Source organism: Salvelinus fontinalis, chromosome 36, assembly GCF_029448725.1.
Source record: "Salvelinus fontinalis isolate EN_2023a chromosome 36, ASM2944872v1, whole genome shotgun sequence".
In the NCBI taxonomy this organism is placed as follows: Eukaryota; Metazoa; Chordata; class Actinopteri; order Salmoniformes; family Salmonidae; genus Salvelinus; species Salvelinus fontinalis.
In genome coordinates this window covers 14363294-14380179 of record NC_074700.1, presented here as the reverse complement: position 1 = coordinate 14380179, position 16886 = coordinate 14363294, and the positions used below count along the sequence as shown (strand labels likewise).

Sequence of the window (16886 nt, the reverse complement as noted above, 5' to 3'; positions counted from 1 at the left end):
ATACTGCAATCGTCTTTTTATAGTGAATGCAAAGTCCGTGAGAGATAACACATCAACATTGTTCCTTTTGTTTTAATTTCCCAGCGATTCAACATGACACTCAGAGGATTTACTGCGCACGGCCGGTGTTCCTTTACAGTCCTGTGATTTCTTGTGGCAGTGTGGATAGAATTATCAACAATATTTGTATATGTAGAATGCCTGCTATGCTGCTTTTGTGTTGTAGCACAACTTAAGTTTGTATAAGTTAATTTGATATATATAGTATTTTCTTTTTTAAGATATCCATTGCATGTTGCTGTCTAGTTCGTCTGCAAGTTTAGGAAGAGGCCACTAGAGGGCAAACGAACTCTTACGGGTGGATTTGCTGTCTGTCCAAGAATTGGATTGAATAAGGTTCTGTTCACTCAACCAGTCTCATTATGGTTCCTTTTCTTCTGCCAGTATTATGCTGAATTAATGTTTTCAAATGTTTTTTATTTATTTTTCTTCATAGTTATTTAATATAAGCTTTTTTGGCAAAGTGAGAAGACTATATAGATTTTACATTTCTGAAAAAGATCTTAGTCAAATGCCTTTCGAGCATACCCTCATTACAAATGCGCACAGTAAAACCTCGGGTATAAGTAGAGCTAAGTGCCAAGTTGAAGAGCGGCAGTTTTTTGTTGTGAGCGTTGCTAAGCGACCATTGTAGAATAAGGGAAGAGCCTAGCGAGAGAAGTGGGGTGCGAGACAGAGAAAGAGAGTGTGAAACAGAAATGGTGAGCGGGCGTTAGTGCAGAAAGAGAGGAGTGAATCTGTGGTCTTCAGTGTCGAACCGTGGGTATTTCAGTAGCAGTCAACCAGTGAATAGGGAGGGTATGTTCATCTATCCAGCCAAAGGTAGTGAATAAGAAGGGGGTAGGCTTCTATCCAGTCTAAGGGGTCTGTGCTCTTGTTAGTGGGGTAGGAGCATGTCTGACATGGGGTCTCTACAGAGGATGCTGAACCGGACCACCCTCTCCACACAGAGGCTCCTCCACACACACATCCTGGGTGAGACTCAGCAATGCAACACTCAAACCATGCTTTATGTACGCAACGCTCAACTAACAACACAGTGTAAAATGGGCTACTTCAGTCCAAGATGAGAGGTGTTGTTCCTCTTGATTTCTTCTCTCACTTTCTCTCTCACTTCTCGGCAGCCTCCATTAAAAACAGTGCAAACAATGAGGGGCATGTTCTACCTTCATGACACTTTTGTTAGTGTATTTGCTTGAGTGCAGTCAGTTTATTTGCAAATACACAGAGGCTTTGGTTCTAATTTTGAGAAATCTGTTCTCGCACCCCACCCACTCTGCCTGCCTCCACAGTCTATAGTCAGAAACGCTTGTCGTCCAAGTGGGGAATATCAGGCAAGTAGCAACGTAAAGTGAAATGGCATTTTGACGTTGAGAAAGACATTTGAAAACAATTATTCAAATGGCCGCCCTCTGTTGGAGCAGCTAATCCTAGGTAGAAAGTACTCAGAGAACACACACATCACACACACATACACTTCAGTTTGACACAGGGTAATTCCACATGGAGAAAGAGGTTGACGCATATCTGGAGGCGGAATTGTAAATGTCTAGCTACACTTGTATGGTGTTTCTCTCATTGCTCTGCTCCTCTCTTTTAAGGAACATGTTTTCAGGGCAATGGAGGGAATAGATTTCCTGTCACTGAGGGCTTGTGACATTGATGTCATATTTAAAAGTAATTTTCTGCAGATTGAGAATATCCAAGTTTGATTCAATGGCAGGGGTGGGATATATGGTCCTGGATGGGGTTGTAATGTTAACAGGCTTGGTGTGTTAATGCGGGGCTGGAACAACACCCTGCACTAACAGTGGCCCTGCAGGACCGGAGTTGTCGGACCTTGTTCTATGGGAGTACTGAGACTGCTGTTGGTTATTGGTCCTAACAGGTCTGGGAGAGTATTTTCTCCCTCCTTCCACCTCTACCTCCACAAGCACCAGCCAGGACCCAGGGCCATCCTCGTTCTCCCCCCACTCCGAGCAGCCAGAGGTGGGGGCCACACAGGGGGAGTCCCCCTGGATGGCAGTATTTCTGCAGAGGGCAGAGGAGGATAAAGAGAAGTCACTGAAACAACAGGAAGAGGTGAAAAGCACACTAAGAAGACAAACCATAGTTGAAAAATAAATGTTTCAATGGTCAAGTCATCTTTGCACAGCACATTTCATAGCTCCTCAATGGCATTTTACATCTACCTAAATGTTCTCTCTCTTTCTTCCATGTCCAAGGCTTTAGATATGATTGATGTACACATTTCCTCTTGCTTACACTGGAGATGAGGGTAAATGGCACGTGTTAGCTCTATATCCTGCTATACACTGTGAGAATCCAGGAAAACATGACACACACAAGGTTTCTCTCTCATCAGCACTACTCTGATCTCACCTCATTCAATCCAGATGTGTTGGATATCCCTGTGAAACACCCACCTTGATTAACATACCGTATAGATGTAAGGTATCACTATAACCCACACATTAAACTACATCATACACTAACTCAGACCAGGATCCTACTGCACCAGATTTGAATTTCCAATATGTTCTCATACATAAAGAATAAGTAATTCAGCGCGCTTCGCTTCATCTCCCCCTCCCTCTCTCCCCCTCTCTCTCTCTCTCTCCCCCTCCCTCTCTACCCATATCCCCAAATTCCCCCTCCCTCTCTCCCCAAATTCCCCCTCCCTCTCTCTGCTCCCCGCTCTCTCTATTCCCTCTGGCAATATATAGTTATGATAAACAGGGCCTTTTGAAGTGGCTGTGGAGTCTCCTGTATGCAGGTGAGGTCTGGCAGATAGGACGTATGGCTGTAAGTTTAGAGGCCCTAGCTGGAGTAATGGGTTCTATAATTGCACTTTAGGGAAAGGTACAGCAGCCAACCCTAAGATCACACTCTTCCTCACCAGCCCTGAGGCGTACTACCACAAACCACTGAGCACAGTGCCAATTCTGACCACCATCAGTCTCTCTTTATTTCTCTCTCCATCCATCCCTTCTTCCTTTCATCTTTCTTTCCCTCCCTCACTCCATTCCTCCTTACCTTCCTTTTGACCACCATCGCTTTATATTTTCCTCCCTTCTTCTCTCCCTTATTCCCTCCCAAGTGTCTGCAGGTGTGCTTCAAAGAGGCCTTATTGGCAAGGGAGAGGCTGGAGGCCGAGGAGAGGCAGGGGGAGCGGGTAGAGCAGCAGGCCCAGTTTGAGGAGCGCTGTGTGGGGCTGCGACAGGAGATCGAGAGGGAGATGAGGCTGGCGGTGGAGGAGACCTGCGGAAGGATGAGGGCTGAGATACAGAGAGAGGTGGAAGAGGAGAGACGGAGAGAAGTAGAGGCCATGGAGGCAAAAGTACAGGTGGGCGATATCAAAAAGTGTGAGGGTATGTGGACGTGTTTAACTATTCTTGTGGGGACCAGAAGTCAACACAAGAATAGTAAACAAACAAAAATTGGACCAACTGGGGACATTTTGTTAGTCCCCACGAGGTCAAATGCTATTTCTAGGGGGTTAAGTTTAGAATTACATTAAGGGTTAGAATTACATTAAGGGTTAGGAGCTAGGGTTAGGGTTAAGGTTAGGCAAAATAGGATTTTGAATGGGACTGATTTGTGTGTCCCCACAATGTTAGCTGTCCAGACTCTGTGTGTGTGTTTGTACTACAGCTTGTAATATTTCACTCCTCTCTCTCAATTCAATTCAATTCAAGGGGCTTTATTGGCATGGGAAACATATGTTAACATTGCCAAAGCAAGTGAAGTAGATAATATACAAAAGTGAAATAAGAAACAATAAAAATGAACAGTAAACATTACACTCACAGAAATTCCAAAAGAATAAAGACATTATAAATGTCGTATTATGTCTATATACAGTGTTTTAATGATGTGCAAATAGTGAAAGTACAAAAGGGAAAATCAATAAACATAAATATGGGTTGTATTTACAATGGTGTTTGTTCTTCACTGGTTGCCCTTTTCTTGTGGCAACAAGTCACAAATATTGCTGCTGTGATGGCACACTGGTATTTCACCCAATAGATATGGGAGTTTATCAAAATTGGATTTGTTTTCAAATTCTTTGTGGATCTGTGTAATCTGAGGGAAATATGTTTCTCTAATATGGTCATATATTTGGCAGGAGGTTAGGAAGTGCAGCTCAGTTTCCACCTCCTTTTGTGCGCAGTGTGCACATAGGCAGACCTGGCTCTCAAGAGAAGACAGGCTATGGCGGCCTTTCTCAATAGCAAGGCTATGCTCACTGAGTTAAAGCTTTCCTTAAGTTTTGTTCAGTCACAGTGGTCAGGTATTCTGCCACTGTGTACTCTCTGTTTAGGGCCAAATAGCATTCTAGTTTACTCAGTTTTTTTTGTTAATTCTTTCCAATTTGTCAAGCAATTATCTTTTTGTTTTCTCGTGATTTGGTTGGGTCTAATTGTGCTGCTGTCCTGGGCCTCTGTGGGGTCTGTTTGTGTTTGTGACTCTTCTCCAGGTTCATATCTTTGTAGGAGATGGCTTTGTTATGGAAGGTTTGGGAATCGCTTCCTTTTAGGTGGTTGTAGACTTTAACAGCTCTTTTCTGGATTTTGATAATTCGCGGGTATCGGCCTAATTCTGCTTTGCATGCATTGTTTGGTGTTTTACTTTGTACACAGAGGATATTATTGCAGAATTCTGCATGCAGTCTCTCTCTCTCTCTCTCTCTCTCTCTCTCTCTCTCTCTCTCTCTCTCTCTCTCTCTCTCTCTCTCTCTCTCTCTCTCTCTCTCTCTCTCTCTCTCTCTCTCTCTCTCTCTCTCTCTCCTCTCTCTCTCTCTCTCTCTCTCTCTCTCTCTCTCTCTCTCTCTCTCTCTCTCTCTCTCTCTCTCTCTCTCTCTCTCTCTCTCTCTCTCTCTCTCTCTCTCTCTCTCTCTCTCTCTCTCTCTCTCTCTCTCTCTCTCTCTCTCTCTCTCTCTCTCTCTCTCTCTCTCTCTCTCAGGAGAATGTGAAGAGGCTTGTTCGGGAAACAGAGGTGTGTGTGCGACAGCAGTGTGAAAGAGAGGCACAGAAGGACCTACAGATTCTCCAGGACAGACATACCGTGGAACTCGCTCTCATGCAAAGCCGGCAAGAATGTCTACACACACACACAATGTGCATGGGACTCACTGACGCTGAGCCATTCCTCCTCCTCCATCCCTATCTCTCCATCTCTCTGCATTCCCTGTATGCATTCCTCTCCCTCCTGCATACCTGCCTACATGACTACTTCTCTGTCATTCTCCATAGTGTGTATGCCCTTGCGTGCCCTCTCTTCACACATTGTGTATGTGTGTCAATGGAGGCTGCGGAGGGGAGGACGGCTCATAATAATGGCTGGAACGGAACAAATGGAATGGCTTCAAACAGATGGAAACCTTGTGTTTGATGTTGTTGATACCGTTCCACTCATTCCGCTCCAGTCATTACCATGAGCCGTCCTCCCCAATTAAGGTACCACCAACCTCCTGTGATGTCTGTTATTGTGTGTTTCTCATGCCTTGGTAATATGAATGTGTGTGTATGCGTGCCGTTGTGTGTCTTGCCTTGCGGTGTTTGTCTGCGTCAGGTTTTGCAATGTGTGTATGTGTGTCCATGTTTTTGGCAATGTATCTCTCGCTCTCTGTCTCTCTCTATTCCTCTCTCTCTCTCTCTCTCTCTGTGTACTCCCTCTCATGTGTTTGGCCTTGTCTCCTTCCCTCCCTGTCTGTCTCTGTGTGTGGTGTTAGGTACAGGCAGCTGGAGCAGGGTCTGGCCAGAGTCACAGGGGAGAGGATGAGATATGAGACAGAGTTTAAGGTCAGCACACTTAATGAGGTCATCATGAATAAATGAACACCACTAAACTACCACCCACATCCATAATGGGCCACATGAGCTAGCTGCAGTCCTCTCTCTCTCTCTCTCTCTCTCTCTCTCTCTCTCTCTCTCACTCACTCACTCACTCACTCACTCACTCACTCACTCACTCACTCACTCACTCACTCACTCACTCACTCACTCACTCACTCACTCACTCACTCACTCACTCACTCACTCACTCACTCACTCACTCACTCACTCACTCACTCACTCACTCACACACTCACACACACACACACACACACACACACACACACACACACACACTCTCCCCTCTCTCCATCCATAACATGCACATGTGAGCTCCAGCCCTCCTTCCCTCTCTCTCTGAGCCAGAGCAGAAGCCTTGTGTTCCATGCCAGCTCATCCCCTGACTTTTGTTTTGTGTTAAACATTTTGTCTCTTTGCCCTTTAATTGTGACCACGTCCACTATGTTCATTTTGGGTTGTATTTGTGAATTTCAAGCCATCCATTCTCTCATTAGATCTCCCTAGTTTTTCTCAGTTTGACCTTCTCATATAAAACCATAGATTTGAACACCTACCGTCTCTTTTTCACCATCTCTCTCCCTCTATCTTTCACTCTCACGCTCTCTCCTACTCGCTCTCTCTATCCTCCATCTCTTTCTACCTCTTTCCATCTCCCGTTCTCTCTCTCTCTCTGTCAAGAGGTTACAGTGTAGTTACAGACAGTTTGTGGATCTGACCGAGTCCTCCCTCCACTCTGACTACCTGTTGAAGCTCCGTCGCCTGGGCAGAGAACCTGGCTATACAGACGTGGCGGTCCAGACGGATGATGTCATCAACACACAAGACTTTACCTGATGATGCACAGACATCTACTTGCTACTACAGCTACAACATTGCTGTTGCCTGTGTGCACAGATCTAGGATCAGATTATTCTTCCCAATCCTGATCGTAACTATTATGGGGAAGACTTCAACACTGACATTAGATCAATGTTAAGGAGCAACTTCATCCAACTCCTTACCAGTTGAACTCAGATGCCTCTCTGGTCTGTCATCACCAGGAATGTGTACATATAGGGTATGAAGGTCATATCACTATGTATTCAGCAATAAACTGATACCATTTTAATATGCTGTCTTATCTTATCATCTTAGTTTAATCTGCACGGAGAATGTATGCCAGCTTATTTCAGAACCAAGAAATCAGCATACCTTTTGTTAGATCATGTTCATATCGTCATCCAGGCTGTATCACAACTGGCTGTGATTGGGAGTCCCATAGGGCGGCGCACAATTGGCCCAGCGTCGTCAGGGTTTGGCCGGTGTAGGTCGTCATTGTAAATAAGCGTTTGTTCTTAACTTGTCTAGTTACATTTTAAAAAGTGCATGTAATTCCGCAGTAATGTCATGCAGTTACATATCTAACCACGGGGTGGCAGTGCAGGCAAGGTTTTGGTCCCTACTTGACAGTCAGATGGCATGTAGCCCCGTCTGTTCTCTTGGCGAGCAGGGCCCCACTGTAAACAATAGTGTGCGGCCACCGAGGTGCCTGTCGCCCGCAGTGCTCTGCACATCGTCAAATCAAACGGCTCTTTCAACTGTTAGTATTGGAAGTTATTGCTTAGGCTATAATTTTTCAACAATGTCAAAGCAAAGAGAGAGAGAGAAATATGGGTGGGAGTCTGAGGAAAGACCAGGGTCATAGGCCTTGGGACACTTGTCCGAATTAGAATAACATTCACCTAACATAATACGTTTCTGAACACATTTTCCTAATTTGGCTGTCAATGAACAGTTATTATACATGAATAATTAGAGAGAGACCTGTCATTTTCTTTCATAAAATCCCAAATAGGCTATGTCTAGAATAGGCTACCACTTTGTGAACAATAAGAAATACACACTGGGGGCGCTCGAGGCCTTTCACCAATCTTTAACAAATTGTCTCACCAAGGAATCGCAGCATTTGTCGTGCATGATGGTCAGCGTGAGCGACTGTTTGCTGGAGTCTGCAAACAGATGAAGCAGAGAAAGGGGAAGCTTTCTTTGAAAGAGGCAGAAAAGACCGAAAGGAGAGACTGGAGGAGTCCGAGTTTGTCCTGCGTGTCTCGGCTCGGGGTCCAGAGCGGCTGCCACCCCCCCCCCCCACAAGGAGAGGGGAAGGAGGGTGATATATACATGAGTAAAACCGACTCGACCCCCCCCCCCCCCCCCAAAAAAAAAAAAAAAAAAAAAAAAAACGAAAGGAGTTTTCCGCTCCTTTAGTGCGCCTGCCAGTCGGGAGATGGGTCTTTTTTTTCATTCGAGCATACACCTCCCATTTGCCCTCCCCTTTTCCCAAACAAGCAGGCAGTCTGTCAATACGCTCCGAGCGTTAGGCAAGTCAAACGAGTGGGAATTTGAACTAGTGAGACGGGGGAGATAGGCTATCGAATGGACAACATTGACGGAGAAGGGAAGCTATTTATATTCCAAATGACTCGCCACACCAGACCGGCTAGTCTATAACATAAGGATATAGTCTATGTTAAACGTATATTTATTATTCCAAGTTTTATTTTGTTCATATTCGTCTGGTTAGTTGAAGTTGAATAGGCTGGAGATGTTCTTGTCTTCAGTTCTCTTTCTAGTCAAGTGTTTTTATTTGTTCTGTGATAAGTTGGTTCTTGGATGTCAAAATTAACCGAGGTTTATTTGCCAGTCGCATTTACAAATCATTTGGGATAGGATCTCGGATTTACTAATTGGAAGAGAAAGAACAAGGAGTGAGTGGGGACCAGACCGCGCAATGACAAATCCACCGACCAGCAAGCATCAACGCGTCTTTATGGGGATGGAGCTTCTGTTCTAAACGAGAGAAAATCCTCTTCCATTTTTAAACACAGCATTAGCGCTTCTATCGCGATTTTTTTTTAAAAATAAAGTACCCTTTCTATATTGGTGGAAAATCCGTTAAAAAAAAGAAGGAATGGGAGAGAAGCCCAACAGAATCGGCACAGACAACAAGGGAACATTGTTTGGGAAAAAACAATTATAGCCAAGACCAAGACGCAACATAAATACCACTAGAAATCGATCCACGGGATTTCTTTTTGAGGAAGAAGGGGAGTTGTGCACGAGCCAGTGGACATCGCATTGAGGAGAAAAAATAGGGACTAATGACAAAATAATCAGAAAGTCATGGGATTTGCATAGTATTTCTCCTGGACACGCACAGAAAATATTGTCGATTTACGTAGGACGCAGCCTATATTGTCGTCCAACGGTCACGGATAGAGCAACTTTTATCTGTCATAGTTCAGTGTCAAATACGCGTTTTGTGTGCTATTTTCGGTTTATATCCATGAGGTTGCCCAAGGCACGATATCTCATATTCACGCATTGAGTGACTCACCTATAGCCTTCACGGCTATAGTCTTTGTTTTGAAAGTCCCCCATCTCCAACATCATAGAAAATATCACATTTATTTTTAAATGGGGGTAAATCATCGGGTTAGTGTGGTTGCAATGGCGCGTCGGAGAAGTGGGAGTAGACTGGGCTTTCTGCTGATAATCTTAATGGATTTACTGGGGACGGCGGTGAGCAACATGGAGCCTATCTATTGGAATTCATTGAACAAAAGGTAAGAGTGGAAAGTAAAGCCTTGCGGTGCAGACTATGTGATGTTTACCTTCTAGTCTTTTGTAAACGATAATTACAGGCCTATCTTTATTATGTGGAAGTTTAAAGCTCTCAACGAAGTTTGGAGAAGGGTGTGCAATAACTCCAGGCCTATACAACTGTATCTCTCTCTCTCTCTCTCTCTCTCTCTCTCTCTCTCTCTCTCTCTCTCTCTCTCTCTCTCTCTCTCTCCCCTCTCTCTCTCTCCCTCTCTCTCTCTCTCTCTCTCTCTCTCTCTCTCTCGAGTTATCTAAGGCTAAAGAAGTTATGGGCTTTTATGTGGCCCAGGCTCGTAAATGCCAGTTTGTATTGTGTGTGTGTGTGTGTTGAGGGATTTTACGACAGCATTTTGAAAACGATTTTCCCTTTCCAGGCATGAAATTCGTTTCCCTCATCTAGAGCAGTGTTTCCTAAACTCCGTCCTGGTGCCCCAATAGCGTTCATGTTTTGGTTATTGCCCTAGCATTAAACAGCTGATTCAAATAATCAAAGCTTCATGATGAGCTTATTTTAATCAGCTGTGTAATGGTAGGGCGAAAACCTAAATTTGCACCCAGGGAGAGCCCCAGGACCAAGTTTGGGAAACTGTGATCAAGCCTATCTATTGCAATCAGGCATTGTAATCAAAATTCTGTGTCAATTATCTAGTTGCATTTGTTTGGTTGTTACATTGTAGTTAATGTGCATAAACTTTGTTTCTTTTGGCTACTGTCATCTAGGCCTATGTCATTTCTGGGTGAGATTCAATTATATAGGCTATAGCTATATAAATAGACTTTGAATAATAAAACCATATTCATCTTAGTGGTCTAGAAATGGTGCAGCCTTGTAGGCCAAGTTGACATTGATTAACAATAGAGGCTGCCTGCCCTGAACACATTCAAGTCATTTGCATTTTTCCCTCTGGAAAAGGGAAAGTCCATTAGGTGAGAAATGTCATTTTAAACACCTCCCATTAGCTACTCTGCCTAACAACCGAGACCACCTTCCATCAGTTTCCTCACACCTCCGCCAATTTCCGTGCGTCTGAATTGACACCCGGTGGCGATGGCGTGTGTGGTAGGTAGCCTACTCAAAGACTCCATAGCTGGTCTCAGTCTGGAACGGAATGTAGGTTATGCGCGGCTATTAGGCCCAGCTACAGATGCCGAGGGCTGTTTTTAAGATGAATAGGTTTTTAATGCGTCCATGTGGTCCGTGGACTGGGCTACTCCGGGGCCTCTATTTCCTTCAACAGATGCTACAGCGAGGAGAGATCTAATTCTGCACGGCTCTGCCGTTGTAGCTCTTGGCAGAAGCCCCTAATGAGGCACTGTGTTCCGAATATCTCCCTATTCACTTTGTAGTGCACTACATAGGGAATAGGGTGGCACTTGAGATGCACACAGAGTCTTCGTCAGCAGTGGGCGTAGTAATCTGATGGGTACATCAGCCTTGGACAATGGAGGGTGGTTTTCACCGAAGGAGTGGAGGGGTAGCAATGGAAGTACTTTGTGAGTGGGCCTAATGCTTGGTTAATTAAGAGTATGCAATTGGGTTCTAATTTAATTGACTTGTCACTTCTAAGTTCTGTTACCTTCATTTGTGAGGTAAGTAGGCCTATGTCTAGAACTAATGTCAAATGTAAGTAATGGGAAACCGTGGCGACGTTCACACTCGCTACCCTTTCACACTTCCTTAAGTGCCACGGAATGGAAAGAGACAGTCACAGGAGAAATAGACCCAACGGTTGACTTCATCGCACAAAATAATTGCTCTGTAACTCATGTTGTTACATGTTTGAAACATGGTGATTACACAAGTTATTACACGTTGACAAGTGTTTAAGAGAAGAAGAACCCCCACTTTCCGAACACACACACTATATTTCCTGTATACTGTCAAAATGATCACGTACTGCCATGTAAAGCCTGAATAAAATATTACATTCACATGAAGTGCATGCATGGTCCACATTTTGGCTTTGTAGCAAATGTACTGGTGACTGTGATGAGGAGTTATTCTGAAGACCATCCCTCATTTCGCTGCTTTGATGTTTAGGGTGTTCACCTCTACATTATCCAACTCCCCCGCTGCCCTCCTCCATCTCTCCACTTGTCAATCTCTTCTTCAAGTTACATTGGCCTGTTTTTTTCACTGACTTTTCATGGACTCGTTGCCTCTCTCCCTCGCTGCCTCACTCTCTCTCTACCATTCCACCTATCACTCTCTCTCTCATTCTCTACCTCTTTCTTTCTCTCCCAGTCTCTTGTCTATTTCCATCCTCTTGTCCATTCCTCTCTCACCACTTTCCCTCTTACCTTCTGTCTCTCTCTCCTCTCACACTTTTTCAAGCCTCTCTCTCTTCCTGTCATTCTCTGTCTCGCTCTCTCACTCCTCTCAGAGCGCAGTGACTAGACGTGGCAAATTAAAAACGTGTCACATTCAGGCGCTAATTATACAGCTACACAGCAGGGGACACTCGGTGACTAAAGGTAGGTCAGAGAAAGGAGCTGGGGAATGAGGGAGGGAGAGAGGGAGGGGTGCTGGATGGATGGATTGAAAAAGGTGGAATGGTTACAACATAGGAAAAGGTAGGTGAAAGAAGAGAGTGAGGGAAGGGGAAGAGGGGTTGGATGGATGGAACATAGGGAAAGGTTAGAGACAGAAAAAGGGTGAGTGAATGAGAGGTGGAGGGAACAACAGAGAGGAGGATGGAGTCAGGAGGATTAAAGGTGGAATGACTCAAAATGTACGTGAATCGATACGCGTTAAGACACAAGTGCCAGTACACGTTATACTTTAAGGAACAGGAATTGAACCAGAACGATCACCTTGGGAGAATCTCCCCGACACATACATTATCCTTATCCCAGACACACTTAACACACACACACACATACACACATACACACCTTTATTGTTATCTCAGCATCTCCCATTATCAACTACACGCTGGGCTAATGAAAGATCGAATCTGTTATTACTCTCTGTGAGTTAGGAGGGGGACTGGAAGGAAAGCTGGTCGCTAATGCTGTACAGCCAACACACACACACACACACACACACACACACACACACACACACACACACACACACACACACACACACACACACACACACACACACACACACACACACACACACACACACACACACACACACACACACATCAGGCTGATGGCGTTGGGTCACATTGGCTGGGTCTCTGTACAGAGAGTGCACCACCCTTGGAGATGCATGTGTCTGCACACACACAAACACACAGGCACATACACACACAGTAGAAGATAAATGGCTTCATTAGATGTGATATGATTTTAGCCTATGCTAGGGTTTTGGATGCTCCAGTGTGTACGATCAGACTGGGAGTTGTTAAAGGGTTTGAGGGTTGCATGCCTCTCGAGCTGGTCTGGTCTGGTCTATCAGCCTAAATAAGTCTGCTCTCTCCCTCTCTCTCTCCTTGTCTCTCTCTCCCTGTCTCTCTCCTTGTCTCTCTCTCCCTGTCTCTCTCTCCTTGTCTCTCTCTCCCTGTCTCTCTCTCCTTGTCTCTCTCTCTCTGTCTCTCTCTCACTGTCTCTCTCTCCCTGTCTCTCTCTCACTGTCTCTCTCTCCCTGTCTCTCTCCTTGTCTCTCTCTCCCTGTCTCTCTCTCCTTGTCTCTCTCTCCCTCTCTCTCTCCTTGTCTCTCTCTCCCTGTCTCTCTCCTTGTCTCTCTCTCCCTGTCTCTCTCTCCCTGTCTCTCTCTCCTTGTCTCTCTCTCCCTGTCTCTCTCTCCTTGTCTCTCTCTCCCTGTCTCTCTCTCCTTGTCTCTCTCTCCCTGTCTCTCTCTCCTTGTCTCTCTCTCCCTGTCTCTCTCTCACTGTCTCTCTCTCTGTCTCTCTCTCTCTGTCTCTCTCTCCCTGTCTCTCTCTCTCTGTCTCTCTCTCCCTGTCTCTCTCTCACTGTCTCTCTCTCTGTCTCTCTCTCACTGTCTCTCTCTCCCTGTCTCTCTCTCTCTGTCTCTCTCTCTCTGTCTCTCTCTCTGTCTCTCTCTCCCTGTCTCTCTCTCCCTGTCTCTCTCTCCCTGTCTCTCTCTCCCTGTCTCTCTCTCCCTGTCTCTCTCTCTCCTTGTCTCTCTCTCCCTGTCTCTCTCTCACTGTCTCTCTCTCTCTGTCTCTCTCTCCCTGTCTCTCTCTCTCTGTCTCTCTCCTTGTCTCTCTCTCCCTGTCTCTCTCTCTCTCTCTCTCTCTGTCTCTCTCTCCCTGTCTCTCTCTCCCTGTCTCTCTCTCCCTGTCTCTCTAACCTAAAAGTGTTCTTCAGCTGTCCCCATACCAGAACCCTTTTGGGTTCCATGTATAACCATTTCAACAGAGGGTGTAAAAAAAGGGTTCTCCCTGGCACTGAAAAAGGTTCTCCTATGGGGACAGCCGAAGACCCCTTTTGGAACCTTTTCTAAAAGTGTAGGTTATTGTAAACGCGTGTGTGTGTGTGTGTGGGGGGTGTATGGATGTCTCCCCTCGACTGCTCGCGGTGACTTGTACCCCTTCCAGATTCTCAATAATGAATTAATCGTCTGCTAATTTAACCCTGGATAAAAGGCTGGTTAACTAGGCTAAGTGTTTCAAGTAGAAAAATAAAGACAAAACAGAGCACAACAGGGTCTCAAAACAGAAGGGAAAATGTAATCGGGAGGAGGGTGAGAAGAAGAGGGGGGGGGGTGTTACTGTTGGTTATATTATTAATGCAGTGTAATTTATGGTTAATTAGTGACTATTTGTATGGGTACAATCAAACCTTAATTCAACCATAAATCCACCCTTACGTTTCCCTATATATGAATTATGTATTTTCCATTGAGGGATTTCTGTTGTGTGGATAGGAGTGTATGAGAAGCAGTAAGCTTAGTCACACGGATCCTGGGGCAAAAATGATTAGCGAATATCTACTGTTGAGTTTATTAGGGGGATAAAGAAGAAAAGAGTAGGAGCTTGGAGTGCACTGGAGGGAGGAGAGACGGATAGAGAGAGAGATAGGGAGAGGGGGAGAGAGAATAAAGAAGGGAGAAAGGGAGAGTATGGGGAGCTTCTTGTCTCCTAGCTGCACAGTGAAGCATCCTCAGCAGCAGGCACTTGTTTTTGCTCCTCTAACTGAAAAGGCCAAGTTGTGTGTGAGAGAGAGTTTACGAGCCGAAAAGCGTCGGGAGATATGAATAGAGCTTTAAGCTGATGTGCCAGAAAAGAACAGGCTAGCCACTACACTACACAGCTGGCTCACTCACAGAGAAACTAGTAAGGTAGCCAGCCAGGCGGGTAGCCACCCAGGCGGGTCGCCACTCAGGGAGGGCAGGTAGGCAGGGTAGTAGTGGGGTGTCCTTTTCTGTCTCTCTGCTCCCTGGGGTATGAGATCAAGCAGACAGACACACACATGGACATGTCTCTCACACACACAAACGCACAAAACACACACACACGCACTGCATTACACTGAATACTCAGACGACCTGACTTAACTACCCCTTTGAAGCGTGTGAGTGTGTGGGCTTCATATATCACAGTCACTTTGTCTGTGATGTGAGAGTCCAACACACACCATGTCCAGACAGCATGTCAGAAGCCCAGACACACACACACACCACATGAGGTTTCAGGAATGAATGGTAGTCTGATACTTTGTGGTTCTTTAGGGTCACTAGTTGTATAGGTTTCAGTCCCCGGGTACATAGCTGAGTAACTGTCAAAATCACAATATGAGAAGATCTCCACCTGTAACAGACTGGCAGAATGGTCACTCTACATTTACAGGGGACTGGTGGACTGTGCGCTCACACACACACACACAGTGAAAAGCAATGGGGGCTCTCTCTGCTCTCCAGTACATCTGGATGAGAGTAGTGCCCTGGGGTGCAACACAATAATGTCCATCCACATGGCCTATAGATCAGCAGGCTGGCCCACTGAGATCTGTGATTCTCATCCTCCTGATCCACTGGTTAAACAAAGCTAATCGGCCTCGGCCTGGGTGTGTGTAGGAGAGATGGGGAGACAGGGGCAAGGGGTGGTGCCCCCCAAATCCCCCAGGTTTCCTCTGATCTAGGATCCGCTCTCAGCACGTGGCCCCTCTGTCAACCCCACCCCAGCCTCCCAGTCCTCTCAGGGCCAGACCAAATGCCTCCGTGAGGGGGGGATGATCCTGCTTAGAGGGGACTGTGAACCAAGCTAATGAGTGGCCTGGCCTCACCACGGCTGGGCTGAGCTGGTCTGGGATTGACCTCACAGGGCAATCCTCCTCCTACTCCTCCTCCCCCGTCTCCTCCTACTCCTTCCTCTCCTCCTCCCTTTTGCTCTTCCTCCTCCTACAGATGCTAAGATGCACAGACCTGGCCCCACAGACCTGTGGCCTGGATTACAATTATCACCTCCGTGTGTGTGTGTATCAGTACCTGCTTGTGTGTGTGTTCCAACCAAGGTGTTCCTATCCCCCTCAGGTTGGTAAGGCGAGGCCTTCATTTGCATGCCTGGCTCAACGTTATGCATAAAAGCATATAAACACAAAGCAATGGATAAAGCCACAGTTATTCTGTTATCTCCCATTCCTGAGAAACTAGATCTATTCAAAACAGTTCCTGTCTGTCTTTGAGCTAGTTGCGTCAAATGGTCTCTTTTCACCGACAAACTTTGCGTGTGTTTGAAATGGCACCCTATTCCCTTTCTAGTGCACTACTTTTGTCCAAGGCCCATAGGGAATTGTTGTTCACTATATAGGGAATAGGGTGCCATTTGAGAGACAACCTTTGTCTGTTCCTAACAGAAGTGCTCTATTCTGTGTTTATTCATGTCAGTTTTAGTCAAACATGTTTTATGTTTTTCTCTTTTGGCAACTGTGTGTGTGTGTGTGTGTGTGTGTTTGTGTGTGTGTGTGTGTGTGTGTGTGTGTGTGTGTGTGTGTGCACGCGTTTGTGTGTCAGAGAGCAATGGGAATGTTTATCCTGACCTAGCCAGCTGAATCATGTCACAGTAACACAGTAACTGACAGTGCTTACTGACTCTTTGGGGAGGAGGAGGCGGGAGAGAGAGAGAGAGAGGGGTGGATGATGACATGAGGTCTGGCACTGATGGCGAGAGAGAGAGAGAGAGAGAGAGAGAGAGGAGGAGAGGCCGGTGATTGACTGGGGAGGGAGAAAGGGATGGAGAAAGTGGGAGTAGAGAAGAGTTAGCAGAGGGGTGACGGGGCTGTGGTCTGATGTGTCGTGACCCAGATAGTGAGTGATGGCCAATTGATCATCATCACCCTGAGAGCTTCTTCCTGTGTGCCATTAACACCGCCGAAGACACATTCTTCACAATATCTCACACACACACGCACAGAGTT

At 45.8% G+C, this 16886-nt stretch overlaps 2 protein-coding genes across 2 annotated transcripts in view; both read left to right on the top strand.

The window, feature by feature from the left end:
* The first annotated feature begins 478 nt into the window (after positions 1-478).
* si:dkey-111f13.5 (inner centromere protein) lies at positions 479-7026 on the top strand. The gene is made up of 6 exons (XM_055900778.1): positions 479-1035; positions 1949-2142; positions 3161-3406; positions 5026-5153; positions 5795-5864; positions 6597-7026. Exons 1-6 carry the CDS (start codon positions 954-956, stop codon positions 6750-6752), a joined length of 876 nt encoding a protein of 291 aa, XP_055756753.1. The 5' UTR covers positions 479-953; the 3' UTR covers positions 6753-7026.
* Positions 7027-8192: 1166 nt separating this feature from the next.
* LOC129835243 (ephrin-B2-like) overlaps positions 8193-16886 on the top strand; it is a 74682-nt gene continuing 65988 nt past the window's right edge. The window contains exon 1 of the mRNA XM_055900777.1: positions 8193-9520. Coding sequence (XP_055756752.1) covers positions 9372-9520 — 149 coding nt within the window. The 5' untranslated portion in view covers positions 8193-9371. The remainder of the gene's footprint in view (positions 9521-16886) is intronic.